Below are 14,009 nucleotides of genomic sequence, written 5' to 3' on the forward strand. Positions count from 1 at the left end.
GATGCGGGGTGAAATATATTGTGGTGAATTATTTCCTAAGGGCGAGTGATATTAAATTCGTTCATCAATAAATATCATACATATTTTTCTTGGAATTTTCCACCATTATGATTTATGGAAAGGAATTCTATTTTCTTGGATTTAATTATTTGCTTGGGATATTATTCCAAATTAAATCCAAAGTCCGATTATTATCCATTTCCTCCATGAAATTTTCGACCCCTATGCTTATACTATGGAGATTTCGAAAATCTCCTATTTATGGGAGAAGGAATTATTTTATTATATTATTTGATCCCTTATTTATTCCCTTCCATGAATAAATATAAATATCCTAGCAAATCTTACCATATCTAAGGAGATCTTGCCATATCCTATTTAAATTAGGATTTGAATTTAATTCCTTGTGGGAGAGGAATAAAAATCGCCTACTTCCCTATTTTAATAGTGGAAATTTTTATTTTTATTCTGCTCCGTGATATTTAATTCTACTTTGTGATATTCCAAGTAAATTCCAAATTAATTCATATGCTGATTAAACAACGTAGAATTCGAAATCCCTAACGCCACTTTCTCTCTCCCATATCTTCCCAAATCTTTATTTTATTAATTATGGGAATATATTCTTGCACTCTATAAATAAGAGAGAAAACCTAACCCTAGCCCCCACTAAATACACGCTTACTTCTCTCCCTCACTCCACTCTCAACTCTCGCTCTCACTCTCAATTTTTCTTCTAATTTTCTCCTAGAATTCTTCATTCTTTGCAAAGAATTGAAGTTGAAACTCAAGAATTGTTGAAGAATCAAGGGTAATACTTTGTTCTACCATTCGTTTCTATCAAGAAAAGGTATTTTTGATCTATCTAACCGATTAATTGGTGTTCTTGAACCCTCATGCATATAGATCGAGCGAAAAGGGAAACAATTGGTGAATTAGAAGTGTTGTGCATGTGTGTATGACGCGCGTGTGTGCGTGTGTGTGCGTGTGATGTGTGTTGTGTGAAGAACACTCATGCGTGACCATGTTTTGATGATAGATCTAGTGTTGTAGTATGAATAAATTGATATGAAGAGCATGTCTTGATTGTGAATATTAATATAAAACAAATCAATGGGAAAAAGGGAAACGTTTGGGGATATGCATGATTTTGAGTCGTTAATCGAGACTGATTTGTGATACATATTATTTAAAGGTAATAATCGCGCTCAAAGCATGATAGCAAAGGGAAGAAAGTACTTGAGATCTAAGCAGTCGAGGTGGGCTTTCTTTTAAAATAAGGACAACGTCCTAAATCTTTATCGTTGAGAATGAAATCTGTGTTTATCATGCCGTGATTTGTTTTGTCGTGCCTATCCGTTGTGGCCTTGCCACTATTATTAAATCGAATTCGGATCCTCGTAGGGCAGCAAACCCTACTTGGATTAGTGTACACCAATGTTAGACCGTGTGTCAGCGTACGGGTTGGCCGGTCTAGTGACCTGGTTTGCGGCCGCATTCCTTGTCATGTAGAATGAGGATATGGTAAACGTCGATGAGAAAAATGGTTGCGCGACCGTGACTTTTGAACGAAGGAAATATTTTGGTGCTTCGGGCCTTTCTAAAGATAAAACCCTGATTGACACTTGAAAATGGCATGATAAATAATACTTTGATAAACTGTTTTCGGCATAAGTCCACTGAGTACTAACTCAACCTTGTATGTGTTTTCCCTATGTGCAGGTTGAGCTGCGACCAGCGGTTGGCGGTGTTGAGCAAGTTAATTAAAATGTTGTGATTGTCTTGAAACTCTTATATGGCTCATTTCATGCATCGGTTTAAAGGGTAAAAAGTACGCCATTTGATCTGTTTATTGCGAAAACAAGTGTTAAAAGTGCAGGAATGCAGCTTGACCAAGGCATCAAGGCTAAACTCAAGTCGGCACAAAGGACGCAAAAGGCCAAGAAATCAGGGAGATTGATGAAGGGGAGTGATCAAGCAGTTAGGCGGGGACCATTGGCAAAGAGAAGAGGACACGTGCCGATACAAAGGACACCATCCTGCTATGAAGGGACCACTGTCTTCTAGAAGGAGGAATACGTGCCGACCAAAGAGACGCGCGGTCCTGGAAGAAAGCGAATATTCGCCGACAAGGTTGTTATCCCTGCTGGAGGATCGCTGCGGCGTGCCTATAAATAGAGGCTGCGACACCACAATAGAGAATCCTTTATCCACTTTCTAGTTAGTTCTTAGTTTTAGCTTAGTTTAGTTAACTTTCATTTCCAGTTCTTAGCTAGCTTAGTTTAGAATTTCAGTTAGTGAAGCGTAAGTGATTCAGTGCGATAGAGGCTTCAGTTCTGTCCGGCGCAGTTTCCAGTTTCCGACCGAGAATCGCTCGGCCTTTACTCGCTTTATGTTCTTTCAATTTCGTAGCTAGTTTTCGTTTTGGACGAGATCTATTCTGGAATCAAAGTTCTTTTGTTTTCGGATCTTCAAGTTCACTGTCGCAGTTTAATTTCTCGCTTTTAAATATTGTTCCATGTGCCTAGTTATAATGAATGTTAAAATGATTTATTGTTCCGTGGTTTAATCAAGTAGTTAGTCTATCACATTGAATCTGATACGATACATCGTGAACCCTAGATCCAGAAATCCACCGTTCACAACCTCTGCCTCCTTCACACGCTTCTCGTTATCCACCACCATGAATTTCTCCTTGAACGACTCCATTCCTCCTCCCATCCATGATCAATTAATCAATTAAATTAATTAGGATAATTACATAAATCTAGCGGAAGTTGATTGAACTGAATGTGGATGGTACCTGGACGGAAAAAGACTTCGAGAATGGTTCTGGCGCCGCCGTCCCCTTGGACGACGTCGACCCGGCTGATAAAGTCGGAGTTGGCTTCCTCCGCCACTTTGGGGAGCTGTAGAGTGCCGTAGAGCTTCCACGCTTCGGTTGCCGGTACATCAACCGTCATCTCAGCGGACATTGTTCCGTACATCTTCGATTTCCGGTTGTGGCGGATGTGATGTCTATGCACTACAAAGAGGAATTGAGATTGAGAGGGTTATTATTTATAAAATAAGGGTGTGGTTGAATTGGTAAATAGGGACATTCATAGTGCATTTAACGGCCCAATATAGTGTTTGATTTGTTGGTTAAATTTTCTGTGTGACTCGTTTAAAGGGCAAGGGCCCGTTGAATTAAGGCTGAAAATGACTGTTTTATTATCATGAAAAATTCAGTGATAATAATATGTGCAACACTATTTCAATCTTAAATTACATAGAATTTACAAATATAGCCCTCAATCGTAGAAATATAAAAATCATCTTTATTATCTTTGAAACATCACTTGAAAAGACTAGTTCAAGACATAATTGATTTATGTTTCATAGGTGAAATAAATATATGAAACATTTATGTCACTAATAATTCCGTTGGTGGATAACTTCAACCTGAGCTCGATTAGTATGGTTATGCCAGGGGCGGTGCCGCTGGGGAAGGAGCTGGAAGCGGCTCTGCTCAGCCGCGTGTCGCATGCGGTTTTTGGACATGTGAAAAATAACTGATATACCTAACTTCATTTTTCATGTCCTTCAAATGATCATTTAATACCAGAAACACTAAATTCAATTTAATTACTCCCTATATTTGTGTTGAGATTATAAGAATTATACTACTAATTGATTCACTTTATTTTACTCTTGTAACATCCCAAACTTTTGTGACCCTTTTTATTATGTTATTGGAATTTTGGAATTTATGAAACGTTTGATTCTATGTGATTAAGTGCTTTGTGTGAAATAAATTGACGTGGTTATTGTGGAATGAAGAGCTTGAGATTTTATCGTTTTTCCAATGTGGGGAAAAGATTAATAGGATCATCCATTTATCCTTTCTCGAGTCGATTCATTGAAATATTCGGCCCTTCCTAATTATTGAAAAAGTACTTCTTTTTGTGGATTTAATTAATTATTTTGGGATACTTATCCAAATTAAATCCAAACCAATGGTCCTTAAATTACACTACATGAAATTCGAACTCCATCCTTTTATCCTTGGGAGTTTCGAAAATCTCCAATAGGAAATTGGATTATTTTTCATTTGATTTAATTGGTGCTTTATTGACTCTCTTCTTTTAAATTAAATCCAATTAAATCATGCCACATATTATTTCTTCACCCAAAATAAATAGAGAGTTGGAACTTTTCCTTGGCTATTTTAGCCTAATAATTTTCGGCCCCTCCAATAAAATATGGAGGATATTTTATTTGTTCCTATTTTGTGGAACCCCCTTTTATTCAAATAAATTCCCATGTCTAATTAATTGGGGATGTGAATATTTTCCTCCTATTTTCCCTCCATATCACACGCCCCTTTGCATTATTTTTCCTTGTGGGAATTTAATTAATTGTTGCCTATTTTATGGGAGCCTTTTTCCTATAAAGAAATTACTTAATTTAAATCCTATTTTGTTTAATTGGGGATTTAAATAATTTCCTTGTACAATTTTTTCCTTAAATTTTCGGCCCCCTCCTGTTATTTCCTACTTGGAGATTTAATTTAATTGTTCCCTTGTATTCATTATTTTTATTTCCTAAATTATGAATATATTCTCTCCAACTAAATATTGCTATATTTCCTTGTAATTAAATCACAAAATTTGGACTTCCCCACCTTCAAATCACACGCCTACTTTGTGATCTATTCCACCGACAATTTAATTATTACTTGGGTGTGAATTAAACCTAGTACATAAAATAGAATAAATCCTAACCCTAGCCACTAATTTCACACGCCTCCCTCTCTTCTCTCCCTCCCCCACACTTTTTTTTTCATCTCCTCCACTCTCCCATCTCCAAAAATCTTCCATTCAAGTTTGTTCTTGCAGCCATTGAAAGTACCTTCGAGAGTTTCCAACGGATCGCTTCGTTCTTCTCTTCTACCGATTGGTTTTTGTAAAGGAAGGTATATTTGCACACTTTTTCTTCTCCTTCTCTAGTGAACCACGTTTTGAGTCCTACATGCATGTAGAGAGTGTAGGTTTGATAGATTGCAAGTTTTAATGAGAGGGAAATTGTGTGTTCGTAAGAACTTGTGTGATTTTTACGTTGTTGATTGAAATCATGTGAGTTGGATCGAATTATTGGGTGAATAATATGAGTTTGTATGTAAATATGTGTATGAGGATCGTGTAAGCATGATTATGTGTTTTCGAGCATGAAAAATCGGTGGTTGTGTTGTGGAAGTTTAAAACCTTATTTTCGAACTGGAACCAGAAATCTGTGATGCACGACCAGTGACTTATGATCTGTATTTGACCCATCAAACGAACGAATTTTGCTATGAAATTATTACTGAGTAAACTGCAAGGTGTTTTCCGTGTCCCGTGTAAATTTCAGCCTGTTTTATCGAAAAATGAATTTTTAATAGATTTTTGAATTGACTGCACAAATCTGCCAGAAACGTGAGTTCTCGCCATGAATGTTTCGTTTTCTGTTTTACTGACCAAATGACCTCCGATCGATGTGATTCTTAAACTATATGAAACTTTGAACTGTCTTATGTGTTGTGTTAAATTTTCAGCCTTTCTGGGCGTCGTATGAATTTATGGTGAATTTTTCAAATGAACTGCGCAATACTGTCAGAAATTGTATGTTCCGACCAGAGAGTTCAATATGTGATATGACTGACTAAATGACATGGTTTCGATATGAAAATTTAGCATGTTTTGAGGTCGGGTGAATTTAAAGTGATTTTTACAAAACGGTCGCGCAATTCTGCCAGTTTTCTGCCTTGATTAAATGACACTTATTTCTCAAGTTTAAAAGTATTGTATGATGCATGTATGTCCAAGGAATGTGCTTAAATGTTGAAATCACTTGTGATAAGTTGAAATGTGTTACGTGTGTTTTACACCTTGAGAGGTATGTTGGGTTTGGGGATTTGAGAAAAAGGACGAGAGAATCGATAGGATATGCATAGTAATATGTTGTTGGGGGAAACTAATTGTGTTGTATTTGACGAGGGTGCCGTGTAGTCGTGAACTCGAGGATCGAGAGTTGCTAAGTTGGGTTGTGAATTGCTAAGAGAACGAGGTGGGCTTTCTTTTCAAACCTCTTTATTTTTCCGAAAAATATTATGTGGAGATACAAGGGTGGTTTAACTGTTATGTCATGCCATGGGCTGTTTTTGTTATGAGATTGTGTGTCTGATGCCTAGTTCGTATGAGTTTACTCCGTTAGGCTATATGGCTGTTTTGTAAAACGAATTCGGGTCCGAGTAGGGCAGTAAACCCTGTCGGGCTGTGTACACTGGTGGGATCGTGAGACGTCCTTGCAAGTCGGCCGGTCTCGTGGGCGAATAGTGTGGCCACACTTTCGTCGCACTGTGGTTGTGATTGTTGGATTGATGTGAAAAGTGGGGAGATTATTTGACTGGCCAGTCTATGAAACATTTTTGTGTTCACGTGATATTTTTCTTTACTACGTATACAACTCGAGATCACTGGTATGGATGACATAACTATATAAATGTTTTCGGCATGAGCCCATTGAGTACAACAAGTACTCAGCCCTGCAACTTCTTTTAAAAATTTTGCAGGTTGAGCGGGATGTTGCGGTGGATGTTGAGCTGGCTAAAGACCCTAGGATACGTTGTGTCGTCATACATAGGCGTGATCCTTGACTCTCTTGAACCTTATTTATCCGCTGCTATGTTTTAAATTGTGTCTTAAGACCTTATTCTTTATGTTTTTGTTTGAACATGTATGGTGGTGTTAGGATTTAAACGTGTGTTTACGTCGTCTTTTGAAAATGGTATTCTTCGGGATTTGAGTTAATGTTTGCTTTACTTTAGTTATTTAATTGTTGTGTTTTCTTAAGTCTAATTTTTCCGTTATCCTTCTTTTTTTAAAGTATTTTATCTTAGGTCTTTTCAAAAAAAATTTTACCTTAAAATCTTTTAAGTAAGGTGTTCTTTTAAATTGTTGTCCATGCATGTCGGTCACGATCGCCGCGTTGTGGTACCCCTTGTTTGGGCGGTCGTGACAGAGTGGTATCAGAGCTTTGTTATTTCGCTCTGGTCCGAGAGTCTTCTTTCACTTTAAGTCTAAGTTAGCGAACCCTTATTTGACTAGAAGTGTTACGAAGGCTCAACATCCAAAGCATCACGCTCAACCGATGAAAGTAAGGTATGTTTAAATTGTTGGAAGTATGCAAGGATGATATGACATGACGTTGACAGGTTTATGCATGTGAATGAATGATGTGCGTAAATATGATGTTGTAATAGCATGATTACATGGAATACGAGTATGATTGGCGTGATAGTTTAGACATGTATTGTATGTACAAATGTGATATCGAGATGGTATGAATACGTTAAGACAACGACAAACTTTCAAACTACGCGGCAAACTTAAGAACTTTTTCGAACAAACAATAATGCTTTTGGTGTTTTAAAAGAAACTTTCGTCTTCACATAGATGGTGCGAACGAAACGAACCGCGCTTAAGAGCAGTCAGTATAGTGCCAGAATGCGACAAGCGATATACGATTACGACCACTATGAGAGAGAAGAAGGCAAAGCCTTGAGAGAGGTTGTTTCCCGTTTCGAGACCCTATGGCGAGACGTCTGCGGGTACCATGTATCGGCCTATGGAGGCATAAGAAGGCTAATTGAGTTGATGCCTGACAATTGGGAGCCTTGGATGGAAACAACAGCCAGTCGGTTCACGTGGTACGAACCAAGAAACCAGATGATGGCCGGCGACATGAAAGGTTTTCTAAAGGTTAACCTGTGCTTTGATTGACTCACGTTCCGAGCGACCACCATCGACAGAGAAAGAAGAAGATGAGACCTTTTGGGAAGACAAAGATGTGATCGAGGTTAAACCAACGGCAGTAAGAGAAGCCGTACCACAAGAAGGCATGGTCCCGGGTTTCGAAGATGACTACGTGGATGTTAACACGGATGATAGTATGGATGACGAAGAAGATCCTCGTATGATTGATGAGTACCACGTAGAAGAGGAAGAAGACCCGGAAGAGGAAGAAGACCCGGAAGAGGATATTAGCACTAGATAGACGGGTGATGTTGTTTCTTTTCCCTTAAGTTGTTAAGACGATGGAAGTAGTACCTTTCTGTTTTTCCGAACGAATGCTTTTGTTTTTCCTTTCCACGTTGTTTATGGAAGTTTCATTTTTCACGTGCTTTTAAGTACTTGTGTTTTTTTTTTACCGTATCGTACGCGTGCATGAAAGCGATGATGTTTCACTAACGATGTACTCACAACGATGCTAACCTGTGTTTTAGATCAACATGTCCCCAAGACGTAGACGTGGTCAGCATGTGGGGAACAATGTGGGGGAACAGACGGAAGGAAGTGTCGGGAATCCACCCCCGCCTCCACCACCACCTCTACCCCAACCAAACGAAAGGGAGTACATCAAAGCCTTTCGGAAAGAGAACCCACCTAAGTTAGATGGATTGGGAGAGCCCCCGAAGGCGGAGGCATGGGTACGCGACATTGAGCGTATCTTTGAGTTTATGGGATGCATGGTCAGGACCCGCTGACTTTTGGTGGGAAACGAAGAAGAGAACCATGGACCCCGCTCGCCGTGAGGTGCTTACTTGGGAGGATTTTAAGGAAGAGGTTTACAACAAGTATGTTCCGGAAAGTTATCGGCGGGCGAGGGTAGTGGAGTTCCACACGTTGAAGCAAGGAAGTATGATGGTCACAGAGTACGACCGCACCCTATGTGAGATGACGCGTTATGCACCAGAATTGGTGGATACAGATGAGAAGATGGCTGCGAAGTTCCGTTTTGGCCTTAGGACAGAGATAAGGGTAGCAGTGGCTAGTCGGAGGGGAATTCCTTATTCCGAGGTGTTGGTCTGTGCCTTAGATGTGGAGGAAGCACTGCCCAAGAATGAGAGGATAACAAATCCTGCACCGTCTGCACCCCCAGCGAACTTTAGAGACAAAAGGAAGTGGGAGGGAAACCGAACTCCTTTTGACAACAAGAGGCGTTTTTCCACTTTTCGGCAGCCGCAGAATCATGGGCGCCAAATTGTGCCACAGCAGAGAGGAAACCCGCAGAGAACACCCTACTGTAATCGGTGCTCCAAGCATCTTGTTGGGGAGTGCCGAGTTGGAGGCATTCGGTGTTACGCCTGCGGTGGAAACGGGCACATGTCTCGAGAGTGCCCAAACAACAACAAAGGTGGAGTGAAGAATGGGCAAGGACAGAGGCCACCACAACAGCCTCAACCAATCCGACAAGTGGCCCCACAGCAAGCAAGGGCATATGCACTCAAGGGGAATCTAGGGCAGGAACCCCAAGCCAACAAGGGCAAGGAGAATTTGGCAGGTATGGGAAAGCTCCAACAATTGCCTATTATTGTGCTGTTTGATACGGGTGCTTCGCACTCTTTTATTTCCATGTCATGTGTGAATGCCTTAGAACTCCCTACTGCTATGCTTGAATCGAGTTTGAATGTGTCTTCACCGGTTGGAGGATTGATTGATATTGGGAGAACTTGCTCGAACATAGAGTTTGTGTAAGGAGAACTAGGAGTAGTGGCTCAACTCTTACACGTTATGCCTTTGGAGAATATAGACATAATCTTGGGAATGGATTGGCTTACCGAGAACCATGCAATGATTTACTGTAAAGAGAGGCAGATTTCCTTTCAAGCCCCGGACGAAGAGCCGACTATCGTGTATGGGATCTCCATGAACCGGCGAACCTCCATAATCTCTGCTTTGCAAGCAACTACGATGATAAGAAAAGGACGTCCGGCGTATCTGGTATACTTGAATGGGGAAGAAAAGAAAGAATTGAGAGTGGAAGACGTGGCAGTGGTGCAAGATTTTCCCGAGGTGTTCCCCGAAGCCTTGCCAGGACCGCCACCCGACAGACAGGTGGAGTTCACCATTGATTTAGAACCAGGGTCAGCGCCAGTATCAAAGGCGCCATACCGAATGGCCCCTAAGGAGTTGGCCGAGTTGAAGGTCCAGTTGCAGGAACTGTTAGACTTGGGTTTCATTCGACCGAGTGTGTCACCATGGGGAGCGCCAGTTTTGTTCGTTAAGAAGAAGGATGGGACGATGAGGATGTGCATCGACTATCGTGAGCTCAACAAGATGACCTTGAAGAATAAGTACCCACTGCCTAGGATTGATGACTTGTTTGAACAACTTCGAGGAGCGGGCGTATTCTCGAAAATGGATTTGAGATCAGGGTATCATCAACTAAAGGTCCGACGAGAGGATGTGCCAAAGACAGCTTTTCGCACTCGCTATGGCCATTACAGATTACCAAGATACGAGACAAGGAGATCGAGAGTGCGAATGGAGGCCGGTGAATCATGAAACTTTTTCTATTCTTTGGAATGGCGCGAAACGTTGAAGCAAGCTTAGTGTGTGAACCATTTTACTATTTTCTATCGTTTTTCGTGAATGATAAGGACAAAAGAAATACGAGGAAGATTTCAAGAAGATGATGATAGAGAAGATGAAATGAAGCTTCAAAAAAAAAACAAAAAAAAGGAGCAAAACAAGAACAGCTGATGCTAAGTGATGTAGCTATGCAATGACAAGAGATCATACTCGCGATGCAAATCAATATAGCATTATCTCGCGTAATTTCGTTAAAAGTGGCGACACGATGGAGACTACCTTTATTGGAGGCAGAGAAGCACACGGATGATTAAAATGTTTTAAGAGAATGATTGTTATAATATGCAAGAATATTATGAAAATATGGCTTTTGACTGACTACAATTACTTTGTTGTGATGACGGGATGAATGTCAACTTGGAATCCACGGTTTCTTAGAACGATGTTACCATGTTCGGCCTCAGAAGGATGAACGAGAGAGTGTGACCTTCGTAGCTAGAATGAATGATTTTAATCAACAGTACTTACTTGGATTATAAGATTTTTTTTTTTTGGAACCTTTCAATTAACTGTGAGCCCTTGTCTATTTAAGACCTTGTTCGACTCACAATTTGCAAGTAATGCCCATTATTTCTTTTCCTATATCGAGTCATGACTCACTTTCAGTTCTTGAACGTTGGAGCTTGCCTTCGTAACTTTGGATATATTGATTAGTAGTCTTCTTTGATCCATCTTTCGTAAGGACAAATTTTGACCTTATGAGTTTTCGTCATCGAACTTCATTCCTAAAGTTGTTTGCAGTTATGACCTTCAGTATGATCACATCTCCCATGCATGTTTCTTCAAAGGATGAAATATTCTTCTTGCAACTTTTGTCCACCTTTTTATTCCGTAACTCTGTCTGTGGCAAGTTCTTTCTTGTTGAGGTGAAATTATTTTTAGCTCAGTTTCACAACGTATATTGTTTCATGCTCAGTCATTTTCTTTATGCAACACCAAATTAAGGCTATCATGTTCTCTTCTTCTGTAGCGGGTTTGATCTAGTTGCTTTTCTGAAAAGTTTCATTCACTTTGAGTTGTCTTTAACAAACTCGTGAATCCATTTAGGTGAATTCATTATTCTATATGGTGATATTATTGAACCATGATCCATGTTGCTTAATGGAAATTGCCTACGTTTCTAAATCCTCCTACGACTTATCATTTCAGGCTTTGACATTTTGAATGATAAGTTATTGGCATTTGGATCTTTCAAATTTGATCAGACAATTGAACAAATTTTTTTTGGCAGCCTACAATGGAAATTGAGATATAATTCAGTGTCATCCTATTACATGTTCTTTCAAGCTCTTACAAGAAGTGATTCTCAAGCTCTATGAGTTTACCTAAAACCTTTTAAACCACGTAATTCTCAATGGAGATGTTGAGTCTAATGGAACTTAGCTCTTGCTTCGTTTTCAAACCAATTTTCTCAAGTTGGGGATGAGATTAAGAAGAGTCGAGCTAGAAATGTTGTTCCTGTTTTCTTGATTAATTCTGCAACCTTTTTGATTAAGACACTTTCAGCAGTGTTGCTACAATTTTGAAATCAGTTCATATCCAAGTAAGACTGCTTGATTAATTTTTGAGTTCTCGATACTAGACTTGGAGGAAAGGGTGAGGTTGAGCATTTCGAATGCACATGGGGGAATAAGTTTCTATAATCAGACATGCGTAAAAGTGATACACCAACTAGAGGCATCGATATAACCAAGAACACGAGGTGTTAAAATTTCAGCCATAGTTATTAATTATTAAGCGATACGAGGAAGTTGCTTGGAAATTGGATTACAAGTTCATGGAGAAATATTTTTATTCGAAGGATGTAAGCAAATTTCGGGACGAAATTTTTTTCAAGGGGGGTAGAATGTAACACCCACTTTTTTTTCTAACTTGTGGAAAATCAACTCTTTAGTGTTGTTATTCGTATCTAATCTCTTTTACCTCGCGTTGTGATCGAGTGATATGTTTAAAGTAAGTATCATGTCGTCAGCTGAATGAAGTTCTTTTAGCATTGAAGAACTAATAGCTAGTTGAGAGGTTCTTTCTACAAATAAAAGTCCAAAAGTGTTTTTACAACGAGTTCGATGCTAGAATAAAATAAGAGCATGATTTCGGACATCACAAGAGTCGTGCCATGTTGGAATGAGGAAATTTATTAATTGGAGAACAAGAAGGAAAGAGATGAAGTTATGGCAAGAATAATGAAGGAAATCAACTGAAGATTATGGAAGATCAAATCAAGAAGATATTTATGGAATTATAATATATTTTTCATGTATAGCTAGAATTAGAGCCTATAAATAGTTGTGTAACCATTGAGAGAAATAATTAAAGTCATTCACAATGTAGTCTTTAGAGTTCTCCCCGTCTTTTACTTTCCGCATTATATTTTCTAACATGGTATCAGAGCAACTAATGATCCTTCGTTAGTTAGTTCAAAACCAAAAAAAAACACAAAAAAATTAACATTGGTATTCGGATCTAACAAAAAACCCAAGATTCCCATGTTTCCTCATCATGCCGTGAAGATCAAATACCCCAATTCCGCAATCCTGATCAATTATTTATGACTACGGGAGTAGAGAGGCATGCGAATTTCCCAGCACCAGCAGCTCCTGCAATAGCGCCCGAAGCGAAGGACTGATCTGGATGCTGCAACCCGGTCAAGAAGTCGGGCCCTGTCACGCTGACCACGTGCTCTCCGCCCTGCGCGACACTAAGGAGGAGTGGGACTCCAGAATCCGGAGTTTGTTCAGTTTCTTCGACTCCGATAATCTAGGGTATTTGGATTCCGCTGTGATTGAGAAGGGGCTTTCTGCGATGCAAATCCCCGCGGATTACAAGTTCGCCAAGGAGCTCTTGTTAGTCTGCGATGCCAATCAGGACGGGAGGGTTGATTACCAAGAGTTTAGGAAGTATATGGATGATAAGGAGCTCTGGGATGCTCTTGTCAAAACAGGGATAGAACTTGATGATGATGAACTTGCTAGTTTTGTTGAGCATGTCGATAAAGACAACAATGGAATCATAACATTTGAGGAATGGAGGGATTTTCTGCTTCTGTATCCGCATGAAGGCACCATAGAGAACATCTATCGGAAAAGGGTATATCTTGTAGATATTGGTGAACAGGCAGTGATTCCTGAAGGCATCAGCAGGCATGTTCATGCAACAAAATATTTAATTGCAGGTGGAGTTGTCGGAGCAGCTTCTCATACTGCAACTGCACCTCTTGATCGTCTAAAGGTGACTTTACAAGTTCAGACTACGCAAGCTTCATCGGTTTGTTCGGCCGAGGGGGAGAGGAAGTATTCGACCGAACAATCCCTCTCCAAATTTATGTTGGAGAAGAAGGCCAAAGCTACAACAGTGAAGCCGTCGCGTCACATCTCGAGAAGGCCGACCGGAGCCGCTTCGGCAGGCAGCAGCAAATGCAAGAAGTCGGCGGTTGAGAATTAGAAACTGGATTGAAGGAGTGACTGGGGAATTCTCACCGTCGAGAAATGAGCAGACTTCGGATGGACGATTAAAAGTATTGTCAGAAAAGAATGACATACGAAGCAGAAACTCCAT

General features: G+C 39.9%; 2 protein-coding genes and 1 long non-coding RNA gene across 3 annotated transcripts; 2 read left to right on the top strand and 1 right to left on the bottom strand.

Moving 5' to 3' along the window:
* Positions 1–693: 693 nt before the first annotated feature.
* LOC121766488 lies at positions 694–2,475 on the top strand. Its single transcript, XR_006042995.1, has 3 exons — positions 694–850; positions 1,196–1,259; positions 1,723–2,475. It is a non-coding gene; the product is annotated as an uncharacterized LOC121766488 (long non-coding RNA).
* A 102-nt stretch (positions 2,476–2,577) lies between these two features.
* LOC121767046 (norbelladine synthase-like) lies at positions 2,578–2,987 on the bottom strand. The gene is made up of 2 exons (XM_042163250.1): positions 2,804–2,987; positions 2,578–2,711 (listed from the first exon to the last, which is right to left on the bottom strand). Exons 1-2 carry the CDS (start codon positions 2,985–2,987, stop codon positions 2,578–2,580), a joined length of 318 nt encoding a protein of 105 aa, XP_042019184.1.
* Positions 2,988–13,085: 10,098 nt separating this feature from the next.
* On the top strand, positions 13,086–13,895 carry LOC121767047 (calcium-dependent mitochondrial ATP-magnesium/phosphate carrier protein 2-like). The gene has a single exon (XM_042163251.1). It carries the CDS (start codon positions 13,086–13,088, stop codon positions 13,893–13,895), a length of 810 nt encoding a protein of 269 aa, XP_042019185.1.
* Positions 13,896–14,009: the final 114 nt, after the last annotated feature.

This window comes from Salvia splendens, chromosome 15 (assembly GCF_004379255.2).
Source record: "Salvia splendens isolate huo1 chromosome 15, SspV2, whole genome shotgun sequence".
In the NCBI taxonomy this organism is placed as follows: domain Eukaryota; kingdom Viridiplantae; phylum Streptophyta; class Magnoliopsida; order Lamiales; family Lamiaceae; genus Salvia; species Salvia splendens.